Genomic DNA, 18660 nt, shown 5'->3' on the forward strand with positions numbered 1-18660 from the left:
GCATATTGAACGGCTTGAATGTATTTAACTTCACTGCATGTTCGAAGCAAAACAATTCCATGAATGTAGTCAAATGTGTCTGATAAATGAATAATTACTCAACAATGAATTGTTGAAAGGTGTTAAAAAACTATTTTTGTTTACTTTCTTTCAGAAGCGGGACACATATATTTGTTTGGGGGCGAAATTGGGTCTAAATGAAGCTTTCTCACTGACAGATATTATTGAAGCATTTTTTCAAAATCATCTGATGTAACTGATCAGTTCGATGTCAGGACAAAATGTTTGAATAATATTTTAACGACCGTTAATCAACGGAAGTAATCAAATATTATCGGCACATCCACGGTTGATGGGGGTAGCCTAGTGGTTCGTCACGCTGAAGACCCGGGTTCGATTCCCCACATGGTACAATGTGTGAAGCCCATTTTGTGGTGTCCCATTCCGTGATACTGCTGGAATATTGCTAAAAGCGGCGCAAAACTAAACTCACCGTCAGGCGGGGTAGCAATAAGTACCATTTTTTAACGTACTTTGGGATGAGTTGGTCATCGAATCATTGGTACAGACACAACAGGACTCTATTCACTCAGTCACGGATGCATTCTCTCAGTAACAATTTGTTTTTGTTATTTACAGATTCAGATAAATAAAAGCAGTAAAGAATGTTGGGCTGATCCTGGCACAGTCAGGCTGATTGAGATCGTCAGCTCAGGGACCTTGCCCCTTCTACACGCAGCCCAAACAGCGAATGGGACTTCTCCCAGGAAGCGCTTCCCAGTCGAACCATCAAGAACTTTTCGGAGGAAGTGAACACTCTCCAAAGCAACAACCTTCTGCATGTCCCAGAGATGCTGAAGGGATTTGTTCCAAGTGGGGAGCCCCGGTACGCTCCTCATTGAGTGAGTGAGTGAGTGAGTTAGTTAAGTTTTACGCCGCTTTTAGCAATATTCCAGCAATATCACAGAAATGGATTCACACATTTTACCCAGATGGGGAATCGAATCTGGGTTTTCGGCGTGACGAACGAACGCTTTAACCACTAGGCTACCCCACTTTCGCAATAGATCAAGAGGTACCAAACCAGGTACACCAGGAACATAGGGGCATGGTTTGAAGAATGCAAACGTAACATTTCAAAGGCGAGATCCGCATATTTATCATGCTTTTCCTGAATCGTGCCAATCACATTGCTGTCAAACGGGACAGAAAATTCAATAACATAAATAACTCATTTATTATTTTATGAAAAAGGACAAAATCATGTTTGTTCCGGAGTTTTTCGTAGGTTGTAAATGGACTTATTCCAAAGACGTTTACAAGCTTCTTTTTCCATGACATTTTCAGGTTGGTAACATGGATGGACGGTATACCAAAGAGCCATGGCAGCGTGTCGTTTAAGGTACATTTGTATTCTGTTTGTGCCAAGGAAGGACACCCACTGACAATGTGTTGAACAGTCTCAGCGAATTCATTACGCAGTCGACATTTAATAATAATATTCTCTCTAAGAATCACAATTAGGTTATTACGAGTGGAAAACTGTCTAGCTCTGGGCAGCAAAAAGAAAGCCCCCACCAGCCGATTTCATGACAGATGTAAGTCATCAGTCCTACCTTTATCCCGGCCGCCATGTTTTCTCTGAAAGTGTAATACTGCTGGGCAATGTTGTAGTTTATGATTAGGTTGGCACCATTGCCGGAGTTCTTCACGTTGACAATGTCACTTGCGTTGAAGTTGAAGGTATGACAGAGACCCTCGTCGGTGAACACAGGTAGGAAATTGCTTGAACAGTCGATACTCTCTCCTCCGAAATAACACAGATGAAACAACGAAGAGGCATCCATCGACATGTTGGTCCACCAGTCTAACGACAACGGCTGCAGCATAATGCCGTCATCAATATCGTCGAAATTATATACTCCGCTGGACCTTTGTTGTAGGCTTGAGTCACGGAAATATGACTCAAGATCGGGGAAAGACGCAAGACGTGTCTTGTTGAGGGTGCATCTGTTGCAGATGGTGACGGCGGGAAATTCAATGGTGTTCCTGATCTTGTTTGTAACCTTAGTGGCGATAGGGTAGCTGTAGTAATCCCCAATCTCGCTCATCAGGTTGAAGATGAGGAACCCCGTAGCACCACATACAGCCAATGTCCAAAGTATTCTGAATATAGAAACATGGCGAGTTCATTATACATGTAGGGGTGGTGGGGTAGTCTAATGGTTAAAGCGTTCGCTCGTCACGGCGAAGACGAACATGGGTACAATGTGTGAAGCCCATTTCTGGTGTCCCCTGCCGTGATATCGCTGGAAAATTGCTAAAAGCGGCGTAAAACTAAACTCATTCACTCATTATACATGGCGTTTTCTCCCGTAACACCTAACATAAGAGCATCACCCGCGTCCACCAACTACAGAGGGTTTACGAAGGTTGTCTGGTTTATCAGTCAGTGATCATAGCCTCTTGCCCGTGAAGATGCACTTTAGAACTGTGGTCTTCAGCAACCCATGCTGATGGTCAGAAGGGATCGGGTGGTCAGGCTCGCTGACTTGGTTGACACATGTCAACACCTCAGACTCTTAAGACAAGTATGGGTTGACGGAGAACAGTTCCAGTCCTGTTCTTCACGGGTTAGAGGTAATGATGCCAAATCTATAAAAGCGTTTGCTCGTCATATCGAGGGCCACCTACCTCGAATATTCAATCCGTCCATCAACCAGTCTTCCATGTGATATGCAATAAGAGTTATCACAAACTTCACAGGATTAGAATTGGGAGATACCAGAATTTTACCGAATTGAATCAAGACGTATTTCGTCAAGAAGGATGATTTTGTTCATGCACAAGGTCAAGGGCGCTCTTTACGGTAGCCACAAATATAAATTAATGCTTGACGCTGCATCAGATATCAATATTTTATTCATTAGGAATGACATGGCCTTTCTGGAAAGACGTATCTTTATTGGATTCAGTCTAATAAATATGTGTAAACTATCGGGGTGGATTAAGATCCGTTGTACAAAGCCATCTTAACGTTGTTATCATAAGTATATTTAAAAAGAAGCATGTTAGTGCAGACACCGCTTTGCGAAACTGGGTCCGGTCCTGGAAGAGTTGGTTCAGCAATATGAGTTGCTGCTTAACAACAGAGGAAGAACACGTGCTACGTTTCACCAAATACACCCGACGACATAAATATACTAGGCGTCGTTAATAAAGGGTCAAATGATATATAGCACATGTAAAGAAAAGTTTCTAAAGAAATGAGTGTCATCATAATGTTTAATGTGTTTACAAACGTGACACATTGTGACATACACACAAACAGCACCAGCAAACATCAACCAACCCCTCAAATGACAAACATGAAGCACTCAGTCATTCGATATCTTGTGTACCCTCCTCAATCGTCCAATCTTGACACAGGTGCACCTTGTTCTCATGCTCCTTATCAAGTTCATAAAGAAAGCTTGCGGAATCGCATTCCATTCCTCTACTAGATCTCTGTGGAGTCCTGGGAGATCCACTGGTGCTGGGTGACGTGTGTACACATGTCGACCGAGTTCATCCTAGGCATGCTCAATTGGGTTGAGGTCTGGCGAGCATGCCAGTCGTCTTGCAGTAAAGAGAGTTGACAGTAAAAGCCATAGATAGCATGAAATCTCTACCACAGTCTACCAATATCACTCTGACTCACATAAAAGCGGACAGCAACCTGCCGCTGAGTTTGACCAGATTCCAAAAGGCCTGTAGCATGATCCCTTTCAGCAAGTGTCAAAAAACGTCTCATCTTAAGCTGCGATTTCAAACAGGTAACTGAACAGGGAACGACAGGCGAAAAAGCATCAATGCATGTGTATTGTCCTCCACTTTCCATGGATAGAGTGATTTGCACGTGCAAATCATTGACATTAAGTGGCAGATGGATTTCCATATTGACAATTTGAATAAATAAAGTGCCATTTGTAACAGAATGTATCGGACGTCAAAGAACGTAATAATGACATTTCAACGGCCTGATGTGTTTTTCCATACTTTTAAGAATGTTTGTAAAACATTCAGTTGTATATATTTCAAACAAAAACGAAGATTTTGCAACTTTTAAGAAATAGTGTTACCAATACCTTGACCCTTCATTAATGACGCCGAGTACATATGTGACTTCAGGTCTGGTACCTACCCTCGAAAGGTGAATCGACAAGTAGGTGTGGAGATCTTGTTGAATCCATGAATCGCGGTTGTTTGACAAAACTCCGTCCACAGGTCGCACAGTGTGTAGTTCGGAGGAGCAGCTTCCGCACCATTTGTCTCCGTTCCAGTCATCCCGTCTCCGCCCTTCGGCCTGCAAGCAGACGACAATATGGACGTCATTGTTTGGAGAATTAAAATTGAATGTTTGTCTCCTGGGGTCAAGGGATTTCTGTAAAGATTGTAAGCGAATGCTGTATAGCGCAATATTGATGAATTGCGTTCTTGTGTGAACAATCCCTAGATTAGATCAATAAATTCAGTTGATTTCTTTATTGCACGAAAGGTTATAGGCTCATATTAAACGTTGACAAAGGGAATATTTAAAGAAGACAAATCCAATACCAGTACTGCTCAATTTTAATTCGTTATAACCGTAGTGTATTGACTGGAGATAGAAACAAATCATATTTAAAGAAATAGATGCGTCTAAACTAAAAAATGGTGACTTGTCAGTTGCATGAATGTTTTATTTCATTACTTTTTAGTGTTTCCTAGTTTCTAAAGCCGAGGTGAGGTGAGGTGAAATTGGATTTAGCGTCGTGCTTGAGAATATTTTGCTCATATGACGAGGTGCATGTGTGTGTGTGTGTGTATGTGCGGATGCTTGTACTAGCCCAGACTTAAGCTGGTTTTATAGTGCTAGCCCACTGAGATACCATGCCGCAGTGAAGCATGGCTACCCCACTCAGACACATTATACTGACTCCATTAATGCCGAGCGCCAGGCAGGGACCAACAAGTACCATATTTTAACGTCTTTTGGTATGACGCGGTCGGGGATCGAACTCGCGACCTTCCGCTCTCCGGGCGGACGCTCTAACCACTACACCATGGAGGCGGCCTGTAAAGCCGAGACGCCGGATGACTATGCCCACGTGGTATTAGTTCTGGCTGTTTGTTTTGTTTGTTGTTTAACGCCGCGCTCATCAACATTCAGCTATATTGCAGCGCTCTGTAAATAATTTAGTCCAGTGATCAACAGCATGTGCATCGATCTACGCAACTGAGCTACGATTACAAAGAAACTAACAAACAATCACATCAAATCAAAAAGTAAAAATGATATTCCCGTTTACTACACATAAGTGAGAGATCTATGGCGGAGGTCAGTAAATAATCGAGTTCGTACAAGACAATCCAGTGATCAACAGCATGAACATCGACCTACGCAGTTTGGATACGTTGACAGAAAAACAGACAAAGCATCACAGTAAATTAAAATGTTCAAAAGATGTGCTCCGTAAACTGCACATAAGTGAGCGAAGGGGCGAAGGAGAGACTAGGTTAATTTTGCTGTTCACGGTGTCTCCGTATTTCCAAGACCAGCTCGCTCACCAGTTTTAAACCCTATTCAACACATGTGAGATCATCTACCACAGAACTGTCAACCACTGGAACCCGCACGATAGATTCCCAATGACGTTATGAGGCGGCTGATGACGTCAATGTGGTTGCGTGATCGGGCAGGTTTTGCTACTCGTGGTGGTCACACTCACTGCAGAGAAAGTATGGTATCTGTCAGCCAACTCAGACTGAACGAGACAGTTACTGCTTCATTCTCATAATTACTGAATAGTGTGTTCCTTATGTCGTGGGGCGATGGGTAACCTAGTGGTTAAAGCGTCTGCTCTTCACGCTGAAGACCCGGGTTCGATTCCTCACATGAGTACAATTTCTGGTGTCATCCGCCGTGATATTGCTGGAATATTGCTAAATGCGGTGTAAGCCCATTCTCACTCCTTTTGACGATACAAGCAGATGCCTGTCGAAACTCATTTGATATGATGCATGCAAAGAGTGAGTGAGTTGAGTTTTACCCCGCACTCAGCAATATTCGAGCTATATTGCGGCGGTCTGTAAATAATTGAGTCTTGACCAGACAATCCAGTCATCAACAGCATGAGCATCGATCTGCGCAATTGGGAACCGATGACATGTGTCATCCAAGACAGCGAGCCTGACCACCCGATCCCGTTAGTCGCCTCTTACGACAAGCATGGGTTGCTGAAGATCAATTCTAACCCGGATCCTCACTGGTTGCATGCAATGTACATCATAATATTGAATAATCCTTTCATAAAGCTACTATCAAACACTGCGTATATGTTTGCCCGCAGTTTAGCTCCAGTTAAATCAATAATTTAATATATCGAACCCATGTGGTGATCAGCAATGATACATGTATGGCGTCACGACTGACATTTCCTGGTCGAGTTCAGAAGATAAATTAGTTGTTAAAAGCAAGCAAAGCTATCCATATTGTCCAGACCATTGACGCACAGTCACATATATCACAGCGTTATTTTGACATTCATCGGGTACTGGTGCCATATGGACCTCCAACGGGGTAAACACTGACACTGAATGTGAGAATTCATATGTGTGGTATTTTAGTGAATGAGCAAATTTTGTATACGAAAGCAGCCCCTGAAAGGTTGATATGCATGTCAATGTCAAGAGCCGTTGGCATGAACCATCCCATCCGCACCGTCGGCGCCAATCGACCTCTGTTACAAACATGAACCATTTTTTCACAATGCACAAACCCTGAACAAAGAACCGATCTAAATGATGACGTCTAAAAAAACAATACCCAACCCATGAAACAACAAATATGCAAATCTCAATGCTGCAATGGTCTTTCGACAGAGCTAACTCGGGTTCCCCAGCGGTATCCAAATTCAGCAGCCTTTGTTCAGATACAATCCCCATTTCAGACACTTTGAGCAAACATTTTATTGATTTGTCCGGCTGAAGAAATACCACAGGGGGATATAAAATGGCTAACTATTATGATGAATCTGTAAAGCTCAGTTTTGTTTCATTAACTGCACTGATTGTTTCGGCAGTGATGCATGGTAGAACATTCATCAGGTATGTGGTTTAAAGGGATTTAACTGCAGTGGTTGTTTGGCTATTGATGTGTGTCAGCGTCATCCTTCTATGTTATGTCAGGCTAGGGCTTTAGGGTTTGGGGCTGTGGGTAGCCTTGTATTTAAAGCGTTCGCTCGTCACGCCGAAGACCTGGGTTCGATTCCCCACATGGGTACAATGCGTGAAGCCCAATTCTGATGTACCCAGCCGTGATATTGCTGGAATATTGCTAAGAGCGGCGTAAAACCAGACTCACTTACTCACTCATCAGTTTTGGTGACTGTGTTCTGCCATAACTGTTTCATGTAAAATCTTTTGATTTCGTTTTTAGATAATATTATGGATATAGGTTTTTCGCGGGGGTGTCGGACCATACACGGCGCACCATTACGTCCCAGATGTGTTCAGTTGGTGGCAAACCAGGGGATCTTGTTGGCCAAGGGCATCTCATAAATATTTTTCTGACAATGATACTTCCGAACAAGGGTGTTCTGGAGTGTTGACATTGATTGTTTTGATGAAAATATCTCTATCAGACAAATAGCGTATCCATGGACTTTAAATCGACGAGCAACGTGAAGGTGCGCGGTATTAGGCTGAAGCTCCCATCTATAAATTGACAAACGTGTCGAACATGTTCCGGTACGATGGATAGAGGTGTTTTTTGTAACTTTTGCACTTCTTTAAGGCACTATATCACACCACACGTCTCTAAAAATAGATAATGTATTTCTCTCAATAATACTACCTATCAGCCCCAAGGAAAGCTAACATATAATTTACTTTTTAAAACAGACGTATTTAGATTACAATATTAAATTATAAAATTCGAATGAATTAATGCAACGTTGCATTGAATTGACTCTCGCGCCCTCTACCGACCGAAAATTATTTCAAGCGAACCCTATAGAGTTATGTCACTTGGAGTACTCTTTTCGAATATCCTGTAACTCAACTTGGGATTGAAACCAGTTTGGCATTGACGACGAGACCGCGTGCGAAAGTTTTCGATGTACGGGAAATTTACATCCCATGAATTGCAAGTGTTTCGAAGCTATTCGCCTCGAAGTTTCAATTATCGATTTCAGGCAAGTCGTAAGGGATAATAAGTCTTTTATTGCATCAATCGAAACAAAAGTGAGTGCATATGCCCCAATATATATACATGTATATTATATACTTAAACAAAAAAAGAGAGTGACTTTTTCTCCAACATGTTTCGTTCTTTACTCTTCAGGAGACAATCTCCTGAAGAGTAAAGAACGAAACATGCTGGAGAAAAAGGCATTCTGTGTTTATTTATCTATGTAATATTTATGACTGAACACCTGTACTATTTTGGACATTTTGTGCGTATATATATAGATAGATAAAGATATATTGATATAGATAGATAAATTATATATCTATAGATAGATAGATAGATAGATAGATAGATAGATAGATAGATAGATAGAAAGTATATATACAGTCAAATCCCGATGAGTCGAATGCCGGTGTCTCGAATATTACGCATAACTGGAAGTACCTGTCGGTCCCGACCATTCCCTGTTATAGTTGTCATCATTTGAATACCGGTTACACGAATTCGACTCATAAATACACACGATGACTCGAGAAGAAAATTTGGTCCCATGAGATTCAAACAACAGCAATCTTGTATACATAAGCCGAAGTCAGTCAATGAGAAGTTGATTGGTGTAGCAAACTGATCCATTAACAAACCAGCGCAGCCAATTGTTACAAATGCGTGACACTGTGCCTTTAAGCCGAAAGACTGCATTGAGAGGTATGGTGAGCGCCTGGTTGTCTGGATGTTTTTCTCGTATCTGTCATGCTTCTTGCACTTTTCGTTTCCAAATTAAACTGCTTGGTTGAGTTTCTTCGACCACTTTAGCACAGTCTTTCTCCGTTTACCAATGCAAACATGAACTATATTTGATTTTTGCGAACACCTGGTGTTATCAATGAAAATCATAAACGCACGCTGATGATATAGTCGGAGTCATAACGCAAGAGATTCCTTTTGAATTTCGTCTTTAATCTCCAATTACTCGACTTCCATTACTCCGTTTTGTTGCCATTATTATCCATATCTTTCTATTTTAAAATGCTACCAAACTCTTTTTTCACAATCAATTCAATATTCATTATTGTATGAATTGTTACATTTGAAAACATTGGTATTTTCATTTCCATACTGCATCACGCTTTTCTTTAAGACCGACTACTATCGTCTCAGGAACAGCGCAAATTGAATCGGATGACGCTTTAACCTAAAAAAATAGTTTATCGAATATTTGGCATTACTGGCAGTAAACAAAATCATTGTTTATTCTTCTTTCGAAATTATTGAAACAATATTCAGCACTGTTATTTTCGCCTCTGATGTTTTGTGTAACTGATCGAAGGTGAGCTTCTAAATAACGTTAGTATGACATTAAACTCACTAATCAATATGTGCTAAATATATGTCAAAATTTTGTGTTACGTGGGTAGATTAACTAAGTGGATGTCATTTTACGCGTATAAACAAATTATGTTTTGTTTCTTGATTCTTCTCCAACTTGTCGATTCCCGTAAGGCAACAATAAAGGTTTGGACAGAAAGAAAGAAAAAATGGTAAAAGAAAAATAAATTCATCAATCCAAATAAACTTTTTAGAAATACAATGTAATGAAAAACATTTCTACGGGCAACTGAAAACAAACAGTGATGGTGAGCATGATAAACACATGGATGCCAGGGAAAGGTTTTGGAAACAGTTGTGGTCTGTACCCGGCGACTAGGTCGTTTATTACATCTCACTCGATTGCCTGAAAAGTGTTATCAAAAAAGTCCAAATCTAACATAGCTCCTGGGCCTGATGGCATTCGAAACCTGTACTGGAAACTATGCCAGTGTGTCCAAACACCATTATTTCACTGCTTCCATTCTCTCACGGACACGGGTGATGTTCCGCCATGGTTCTGCAAAGGTCTCACAATACTCCTTCCCAAAAAGGGGACTTGACTGATCCCCAAAATATGATGTTTGAATACACAATATAAAATCTTCACAGGGTGTTTGACAAACCTCGTGTCATCTTACTGCTCTTCTTAATGTTCTTCTAATTTATAGAGAGCAAAGGGGGGCGAGAAAGGGATGTTGGGGGTGCAAGGATCAACTTCTTGTACAAAAAATGATTTTGGAAGAGGGGAAGGGGGATATTCCAGGGGGATTCCTTTAGTCCTTTGCTTTTTTGTCTGTCTTTAAATCCTTTGAGCTTTCTGCTCAATAAAGAGGAGGGTTACCATCCCGGACCTCCTCAGCACAGATACCCAACACCACTTACTCATCTCCTTTACATGGATGACTTCGAGCTCCTGACCAAAGGAGATACCAATTTGAAAGAGCAGGTTCTCCTTGTGGAGTCATTTCTAATGATACTGGCATGACATTTGACTCAACAAATGTAATACTCTACTACATCTGAAACGCGGCAAGGTAACTAATGACAAACAAGACATCCAGAGCCCTGACCCCCTGACCAGATGGATCATGTCTGATCATGCCCACCACCCTCGTTCCTCTCTTAATCGTGTATGTATGCCAATCAGTTCTGGAGGTCGGGGTTTGATTAATGTGGGTGGAGGCTCTTTATGATAGAGTTATATTGTGGACTTTTGCACATATTTATTTATCGGATGATCCTCTGGTGATGCGTGTCAAGACTCATGATGAAAGTAAGGAATTCCACAGCTATTTTAAGCGTGCCAAGGTTGTTGGACAGAACCTGAAATTTGAGACTGATTTTGTTGATGGTGATGTACTACTGGACGGTACAGCGATGGGATTAAACTAGGTGAAGTCATTCACCAAGTCTGCCCAGAGTCGGTCATTTGTGGAGAAGCTTTCTGAGAAGCCATTGCATCGTGTGTACATGCAGTGTGTGGAACAGAATAGCAATCCAACCGACTCCTTCGCCTGGATGAAGTCGGCTGGTCTTAAATGTGAAACTGAGGGCTTCCTTTTTGCTGCCCAGGAGCAGTCACTTCCCACTCGCAATCGCCAAAATGTGATTCTTAAACAAAATATCCATATGAAATGTCGACCTAGCAATGAATTTACAGAGACTGTCCCACACCTTGTCAGTGGATGCCCTTCCTTGGCACAAACAGCATATCTTAAACGACATGATGGCATGGCTCGTTGTTTTTACTACCGTCTCCGACTTGCCTGTGGCTTTGACTCCGAGGTCCATCCATGGTATGAACATGTCCAAGGCGTCATGGAAAATGATGCTTTCAAACTTCTGTGGAATAGGCCCATATATAGCCTGAGAAGAATTCCAGCCAACAAACCTGATCTTGTCCTTTTTGATAAAGTCAATGAATTCATTTATATCATTGAATTTTCTGTCCCTTTTGACAGCAACGTCTCTCTTGGCGCAGATCAGGGAAGTGCTCGGGTTCTCCACCGGCAGCACAGCCCTTCTGACACTCTGGGTAATGCAGAAGGCTGCAGTGTTGGGGAGTCTACATATTCTCCGTTCTTGGTGGGTTCGATTAGGCAGCGTTTCCTGGGAGAAGTCCCATTCGCTGTTTGGGCTGCTTGTAGATGGGGCAAGGGCCCTGAGCTGATGATGAGCCTTACCAGCCTGACTGTGCCAGGATCACCCGAACCTCCTCTGCTGCATTTTCATCTTAATATGTAAAATAGAATAATAATAACAATTCAAAATATAGCGCCTAGTATCCATCTGACAAGTTGCTCACTGGACGCTGTAATCAGAATCTGATTATTATCATTACCCCAGATAACCCAAGCAGCCTGTGAGGCGCTAGAAGGTTAACAGTTACATGACTTATCGGTAGGTACATGAACAAACTGAGAGGAAACTTTGCACAGGAACAGATTGTCTCAGTGGTCGTCAGGACAACGGCAGGCCCACAGTATACGTGTACTATCACACTTGCACTTGCACTTCCACGGACACGGAGAATCATAGTGTACTAAGATGCTCGACGTGTGTTTTATTGGTACGAGCATTTTACGTAAGGAACACGATACAAAAGTTTTGCACTACAATATTATTGTAAGAAAATCCGACCTAAAAGTTTAAATCTAACGTCACATGGGCAATATTTCAGCCATAAAACCATCATTTCTACAATTTTGGTCTTCATGCCATATGCTTTTTAGTTGAAGTTAGTATCTATTTAGTTTATTTTATATTCTCTGAACATTTGGAAGATCATTATCAAAACTCCAGGAAACGTCTTTAGGTGGTAAAGTTTAATATTCACTGTATGTTGATTTTGTACAAAAAAAGTGAAATAAAAAGGTTCAGCCATGTAGTTGCGAAACAAATAGTGAGTGAGTGAGTTGAGTTAGTTTAGTTTTACGCCTCACTCAGCAATATCCCAGCTATATGGCGGCGGTCTGTAAATAATCGAGTCTGTACTAGACAATCCAGTGATCAACAGCATGAGCATCGATCTGCGCAATTGGGAACCTATGACATGTGTCAACCAAGTAAGCGAAACTGACCACCCGATCCCGTTAGTCGCCTCTTACGACAAGCATAGTCGCCTTTTATGGCAAGCATGGGTTGCTGAAGACCTATTCTACCCCGGATCTTCACGGGTCGCGAAACAAATAGTAAAGTATCCAGATCATCAAATATGCGTTGAAACATTCAAACATTTAAAATGATAGATATGAAATAACAAAACAAGACAAAAAGAGGCAAAGTTAGGCCACCATACTAGGGACCGTGGGGACTTGTAACGACACTTTAGAACTGCTTCCTGCACGGTTCTCCAGCTTGATGTGTACAATCCCTTCAGGCGACTGTACGCATTTTGCAATTAAATACGGTAGTAGGTATCTACACTGTATCTCCTCTCGGGGGTTATTACGTCAGGTTGTGAGCATCCGGGATCAGGGTTAGGATTTCAAAAGGTTTTGGAGGTGATGACGTCATTTCCAGATTTGACGTACCAGTTATAAACATGTTGTCCCATGCAATCCCCTATGTGAGTGGAACCCTCTTGGATATTTGTTCGGGTACACAATTGATTTGCCATTGAGTGAGTTTTTTGAGTATCCAAAAGGTGGGGCGAGGTGATCTCGATTTCCTCAAACACACCTGTTATAACTGTTTATGACAGTGATTCATTCTTGAGAGGTTAAACGCGTGCAATCTGGGAGGTATATATCACGATTATAGGCAAGAATATGTCGATTTTGTTAACTGATGAACATGAGAGATACTTTTCATAGTGTCATAAGACACCAAATTCATGTTAATGTTTCTTCCCCTTGTGGCGAAACTATGTTCAACCAACCAATGAATACTTAGTGGACGTACAGTTGAGTCACGCTACATGATTATCTTTGGTTGTTCACGGTACATGAACCTTTTATGATAAGAGAGGCGATAAACACAGACCGGCGAGCTCAGGGACATTTAGAAAATATGATTACATTTCTATCCGAGACTAGTGTAGCAATCCTGACCATTACCGTTCATCCTTATGAACAGCAAGAAAAAGCGACACAAACATTACCTGTGATTTTATGATAAACTCGTTTGTTGATGTGTCGAAGTATCACAAACTCGCATACTTCGATATGATATTTCCGAAAAGGCTTACAAATAGATCGAAATAGTCCCATAAGGATGTTAGAAGGCTGTTTATAAGATAGAAATTGTTAGGTGTGGGTATTGCAGAGAATTTTCATATTGCGATATAGTGCGATGCGGAAGCATATATTGCGATATGTATATCAATATATTGCAAGAATTATTTTTTTAACAAAAACTACTTATAATCGAGTTAATGCTTGATTATAAACCAAAAACACAACAAAATCACTAAGATTGATTAACCTTTAATAAAAACTTGACATGACAAAATAAAAATGTAAGTAACATTTGGCACTAATGAAACAGGGAAAAGAACAATTAAAAAAACGGAAATATCCGAAGATTTCCGAGTGTTACGAAGTTTTCGAATGCATGTCAAAATACCGGTTTTCGATCAGCGTATCGCAATCGTTTTCATGTCTGAACCGGTAAATACCGGTAAACCGGTTATATTGCGCAGCCCTAGAAATTGTGCAGAAACGCCGGTGATTCAAGGCACCCAGATGATATTCCATGAGTAACAAGTGTGATTACAGATAAAGTAACCGAAATTCACCTATTTTATATATACATGGCAATAAACAAAGTTAATCGTGTTATGTCTAATGACCCATCTTGTTCTTGCGGCGCTATTTGTGAAGATAATTTACATTATTTCTTTATATGTCCAAATTATGACAACTCAATAAATGATATGCTTTTTTATAGAAATGGAAACAACCTCAAATCAGTGCTATATGGAAACATTGAAACATCAGAAATTGAAATTTGCAAATTGTTAAATTTGTCCATTGTTTTATTGAAAAATCTGGTTGATTTAAGATTTAAGAAGTAATGTACTGAAATGCAATGTAATGTACAGCTAAACTGACCGGCAAAAGAAAGTATACCAAACTTTTAAAGAAATATTTTGGTAAGTAAATTATACATTGAAACATGTCGCCCCAGCGTAGCAATTTGATACCTGCAGTGAAATTCACGTGCACGTCGTGAATAAAACGTCGAAGTGTTCAATTGGATAAACCATGATTTGGGGCCTCTGTCAGAGTTCCACATGCACTAAGGGTATAAAAGTTAGTTTGCGGACAAGTTATACATGCAGTTTGAAAAAGATCACCACAGATATGCCACGACTATCAGCAGTAGAACGTGAGAGGGCTATAGGTATGCTCCAGATGGGGTCTACACACGCCAACGTTGCAAGAACCTTCGGCTGCACCCGTGTTGCCGTCACTAGACTGCTGCAACGTTACAGGCAGACGGGCCAGACACAGGACAGACCAAGAAGTGGGAGACCGCGGGTACCAACACCAGCTGAAGACCGGCATTTGAGGACGTTACACCTGAGAAACCGTTTCCTGACGGTCACGTCATCAGCGTCGAATTCCCTTGATCACCGTGTCACTCGATACATGGTGGCTAGACGTCTTCGGGCAGCAGGTATCAGAGCCTACAGACCCTTCAAAGGACAGGTGTTGACCCCTGAACATAAACGTCACAGTCTGCGTTGGGCCCGGGTTGTTCGTCGTTGGCAGCGACTAGAGGAACAACGTGAAGGTTCTACAGTGGCCAGCACGTTCTCCAGACATGTCCCCGATCGAGCACATGTGGGATGCACTAGACAGAAGCATGCGGAAACGCCCTAACCCACCATAAAATAGACAGCAACTTACACAAGCCCTCAAAGGACGAATGGCGTCGCATACCACGTGACGTCCCTTTCTGGTGACAACATGTTTTCCATCGAGGGAAGTTTGTTTCTATAAAATATGGATTAAGAGAGCTTCCCAAGGATCTATCGTTGGACGGTGAAGTGATATGTGGTATAGTTTACACATTTGGAGGACGAAATGGTTTCGATTGATGTTTATCGAGCCAGAATCGGCAGTTTCACTCATCCGAAGGGAACACGACAAGTGACGTTGCACAAACAAGAGAGTGAGTACTCACCATTCGTGTCAGGGACAGATGTCCACTTCAGGCTGATAATTTGAACACTTCTCATCGCTATGCATCTTACCTCATCATATCTCGTGATAGATACACTTGAAAATGTCAATTTTGAACGATTTGTGCCGAAAGAAAACATTTACCTTTGTACATCATATGACGTCACTACTGTCAACTGTGACCCAGTTTTGGCTATGTATCATGCTTCATTTGCACGTGGGGTGTGCTTTCTTGGTGGTAACGTGCCGCCCGTGGGTGTTGTGAAACATATTCTGATGTGTGCATACGACATTGAAACCAACCCCGGCCCTCTTACTTTGAAAGAAGTGAGATTGCTTAATAGCTGAAATACGAGACGTCAAATCAGATTTATCATCACAGATCACCGCCTTGAAAACTGAGATGATATTAATCGGATGGAGATGTGATCAACTAGAGAAGTCAGTGTCAGATATCAAATCAGATATCGCCGCCTCCAAACATGAGTATGGCATCATGTATTCTGATCTTGGCGCCATAGATGAAAGGGTAAATGGATTTGATGAACGTTTGACCATGATAGACGCTGAGCTAGATAAGCTGGAATATTTATGGCCGTCGAGACAACGTCATCATACATGGTGTACCGGAAGCCGAAGGGGAGAAATCAATGGCATGCAAGGAAACTATTCTCAACCTATTCACAAAGTACCTAACGTTCAAAACGTGGCAACCAATTGACGTTATTAGAGCCCATCGCCTTGGGCGTAAGCGTGCCGATTCAACTAAGCCACGCCCGATAATTGTCAAGATGCAAATGTCAGATGACAAAGTTAGAGCGCTGAAAGCAAGGTCTGTGCTGAAGGAAAATGGATATGGTATCTCCAGTGATCTGACCACACGCCAACGTCAACAACTTCACGATCTGAAAGAAACTGGCCAGTTCAAGAACGGTGAACTTGTAGTGGTACCGAGTGAAATGCGCACACTCAGTCTCGTCCCCATATGAGGATTACGCAAAGTAGACGTCAGCCACGTACTGATCGTGACGACCGTCAACCACTTGCAAGCACTGCATCTGAATAGGACGGTGGCCAAGTCGCGGACTTTATATCACAGGGTCTTCTTAGCACTGACACCGGTGATAATCGTCATTCGCTTACTCGGATTGAAACTGACAGTGACTAACCGCCTTTTTGTGCTGGAACATAAATGGGTTGATTGAAAAGATTGATGATATCAGTTTTATCGATTATCTTCGTAAATTTCACATCATATGCTTGATTGAGACTTTTCTAACCGACATCTCTTACAATTGGTTGGATGGCTATGACGTGTTCTATAGCCCTGCTGTCAAATTGTCAGATGCTATACCTTCAACTTATTCATAGCGAGCGGTAGAGTGTATGGAGACTCGCAAGGTGAATATACGTTTCATGGGCAACAAGGATCAAGTGTCAATGACTATTTTATTGGTTCAGCAGACTTCTTCCATTTATTAACTTGTTGAATATCGGGGACAGAGTAGACTATGATCATTTACCATTAGAACTGACTTGTCAATTTCTAAATATGAACAACTCAAGTGATAAAAACCATTTTGGTGATTATAAAGAAAAGATTGTTTGGAACGACGCCTGTTGCGAAATATTTTTAGATAATTTGAAAAGTAAGACTTCATTTTATAATGATCGTCTCTTATCGAAACTTGAGTTCGATCTAAACGGAGCTTTAGATGAGTTTGTCCATGTCATATTAGATTCAGCAGATTGTATGAAGAAAAAGACTAAGCCGTTTAAGCAAAACTATAAAACACCCTTATTTTCGGGGAGGTTTTACACCTGTTTCGTCGTTCATAGTGTTCACAACAACTACGCAGCATAATGTTCAGTTTCTCTATAATGGAGAACATATACGGGCACATATCAGGCAAAACTGTCGAGAGCTCATCACCGGCGTCCACCCGTACCATGGGAGAGCATCCCAAAACTTATATACCGGTAGCCATCAGTTTCCTGATCTTTTTCATTTACATGAAGGGGTAAGAATATACTCCGAAACGTCCTGTTCCTCAAAATAGACACGTTATATGTCCATCGATAAATTCTCGCCTTACAAAGCATCTTCATTCATTATAAAAACGGCATTTCGCCACAGGACCGTCAAATAAAAAAAAGAAATATGTCGCTAGTTCCCACATTGAAATGCCACCCTTATGAAAGACGAATGTAATAATGAGAAAACACTTACCTAAACATCAAAACAAGTGTAGTTTTTCCTTCCCTGTTCACTGATATCAAATCTTTGTCACCCTGACAAACTAAGTTGTGCAATGACAAAAGCAACCTACATATATACCTGTGTAGGTAGCGACGCGTGACGGTGCGCCCGGCCCCAGTTTTAGGCCATCCCATGCTTCACCCTACAAAGGCTCCAGTTGCTCGCTATGTTAGAGGGAAATGCGTGCGTGAAAAACTCTGAAAGTGTATTTTGTTAGAGAGTCCGAGCACTTGTCGTTGCCTGAAGTAGAAAAGAAGAAAGATGAGGAAATATAGTGCTCCTGAATTAAAGTTCAAAGGTAATTCTGTTCAGTATGAATTCAACTGCGATTGTTTGGATTCTCATGAAGATATAAAGGCTGCTGCAAACAGAAATGATAGTTCTTCTTTGGGGAAAATACACAATTCTGCTGTTATCATAAAGAGGAAACATTTCGGTAAGCTGACAAATCTCCAGCTGGCTTGGCAGTGGTCAATGAGCTGGAAGGTTATGACATCGCATCTGATTCCGAAGAGAAACGCAAAATTCAGAGGGCGGAAAACAAGGCTCTCAAGAAGCGTCATCAAATACGTAGCCGCCGGTTCAAACCCATATCGTCCCAAGTCCCTTCGGGTCAGGCCAGTTTTCATCATGAATATACGCCTGATGGGATAAGGATAGCGAGCGTCCTGTTCAGTTACTGCAGGTCC

General features: G+C 41.5%; 1 protein-coding gene and 1 long non-coding RNA gene across 2 annotated transcripts in view; one reads left to right on the top strand and one right to left on the bottom strand.

Annotated features, from left to right (window-relative positions):
* The window catches only part of LOC124255148 (acid-sensing ion channel 4-B-like), a 47318-nt gene that overhangs the window by 19773 nt on the left and 8885 nt on the right, over nucleotides 1–18660 (bottom strand). The window contains exons 3-4 of the mRNA XM_046688986.1: nucleotides 4184–4345; nucleotides 1617–2166 (exon numbers count right to left, since the gene is read on the bottom strand). Coding sequence (XP_046544942.1) covers nucleotides 1617–2166; nucleotides 4184–4326 — 693 coding nt within the window. The 5' untranslated portion in view covers nucleotides 4327–4345. The remainder of the gene's footprint in view (nucleotides 1–1616; nucleotides 2167–4183; nucleotides 4346–18660) is intronic.
* LOC124255149 lies at nucleotides 1065–11675 on the top strand. The gene is made up of 3 exons (XR_006892631.1): nucleotides 1065–1075; nucleotides 5867–5868; nucleotides 11572–11675. It is a non-coding gene; the product is annotated as an uncharacterized LOC124255149 (long non-coding RNA).

Source organism: Haliotis rubra, unplaced genomic scaffold (genome assembly GCF_003918875.1).
Source record: "Haliotis rubra isolate DU_JTF1 unplaced genomic scaffold, ASM391887v1 Scf595, whole genome shotgun sequence".
Lineage (NCBI taxonomy): Eukaryota > Metazoa > Mollusca > Gastropoda > Lepetellida > Haliotidae > Haliotis > Haliotis rubra.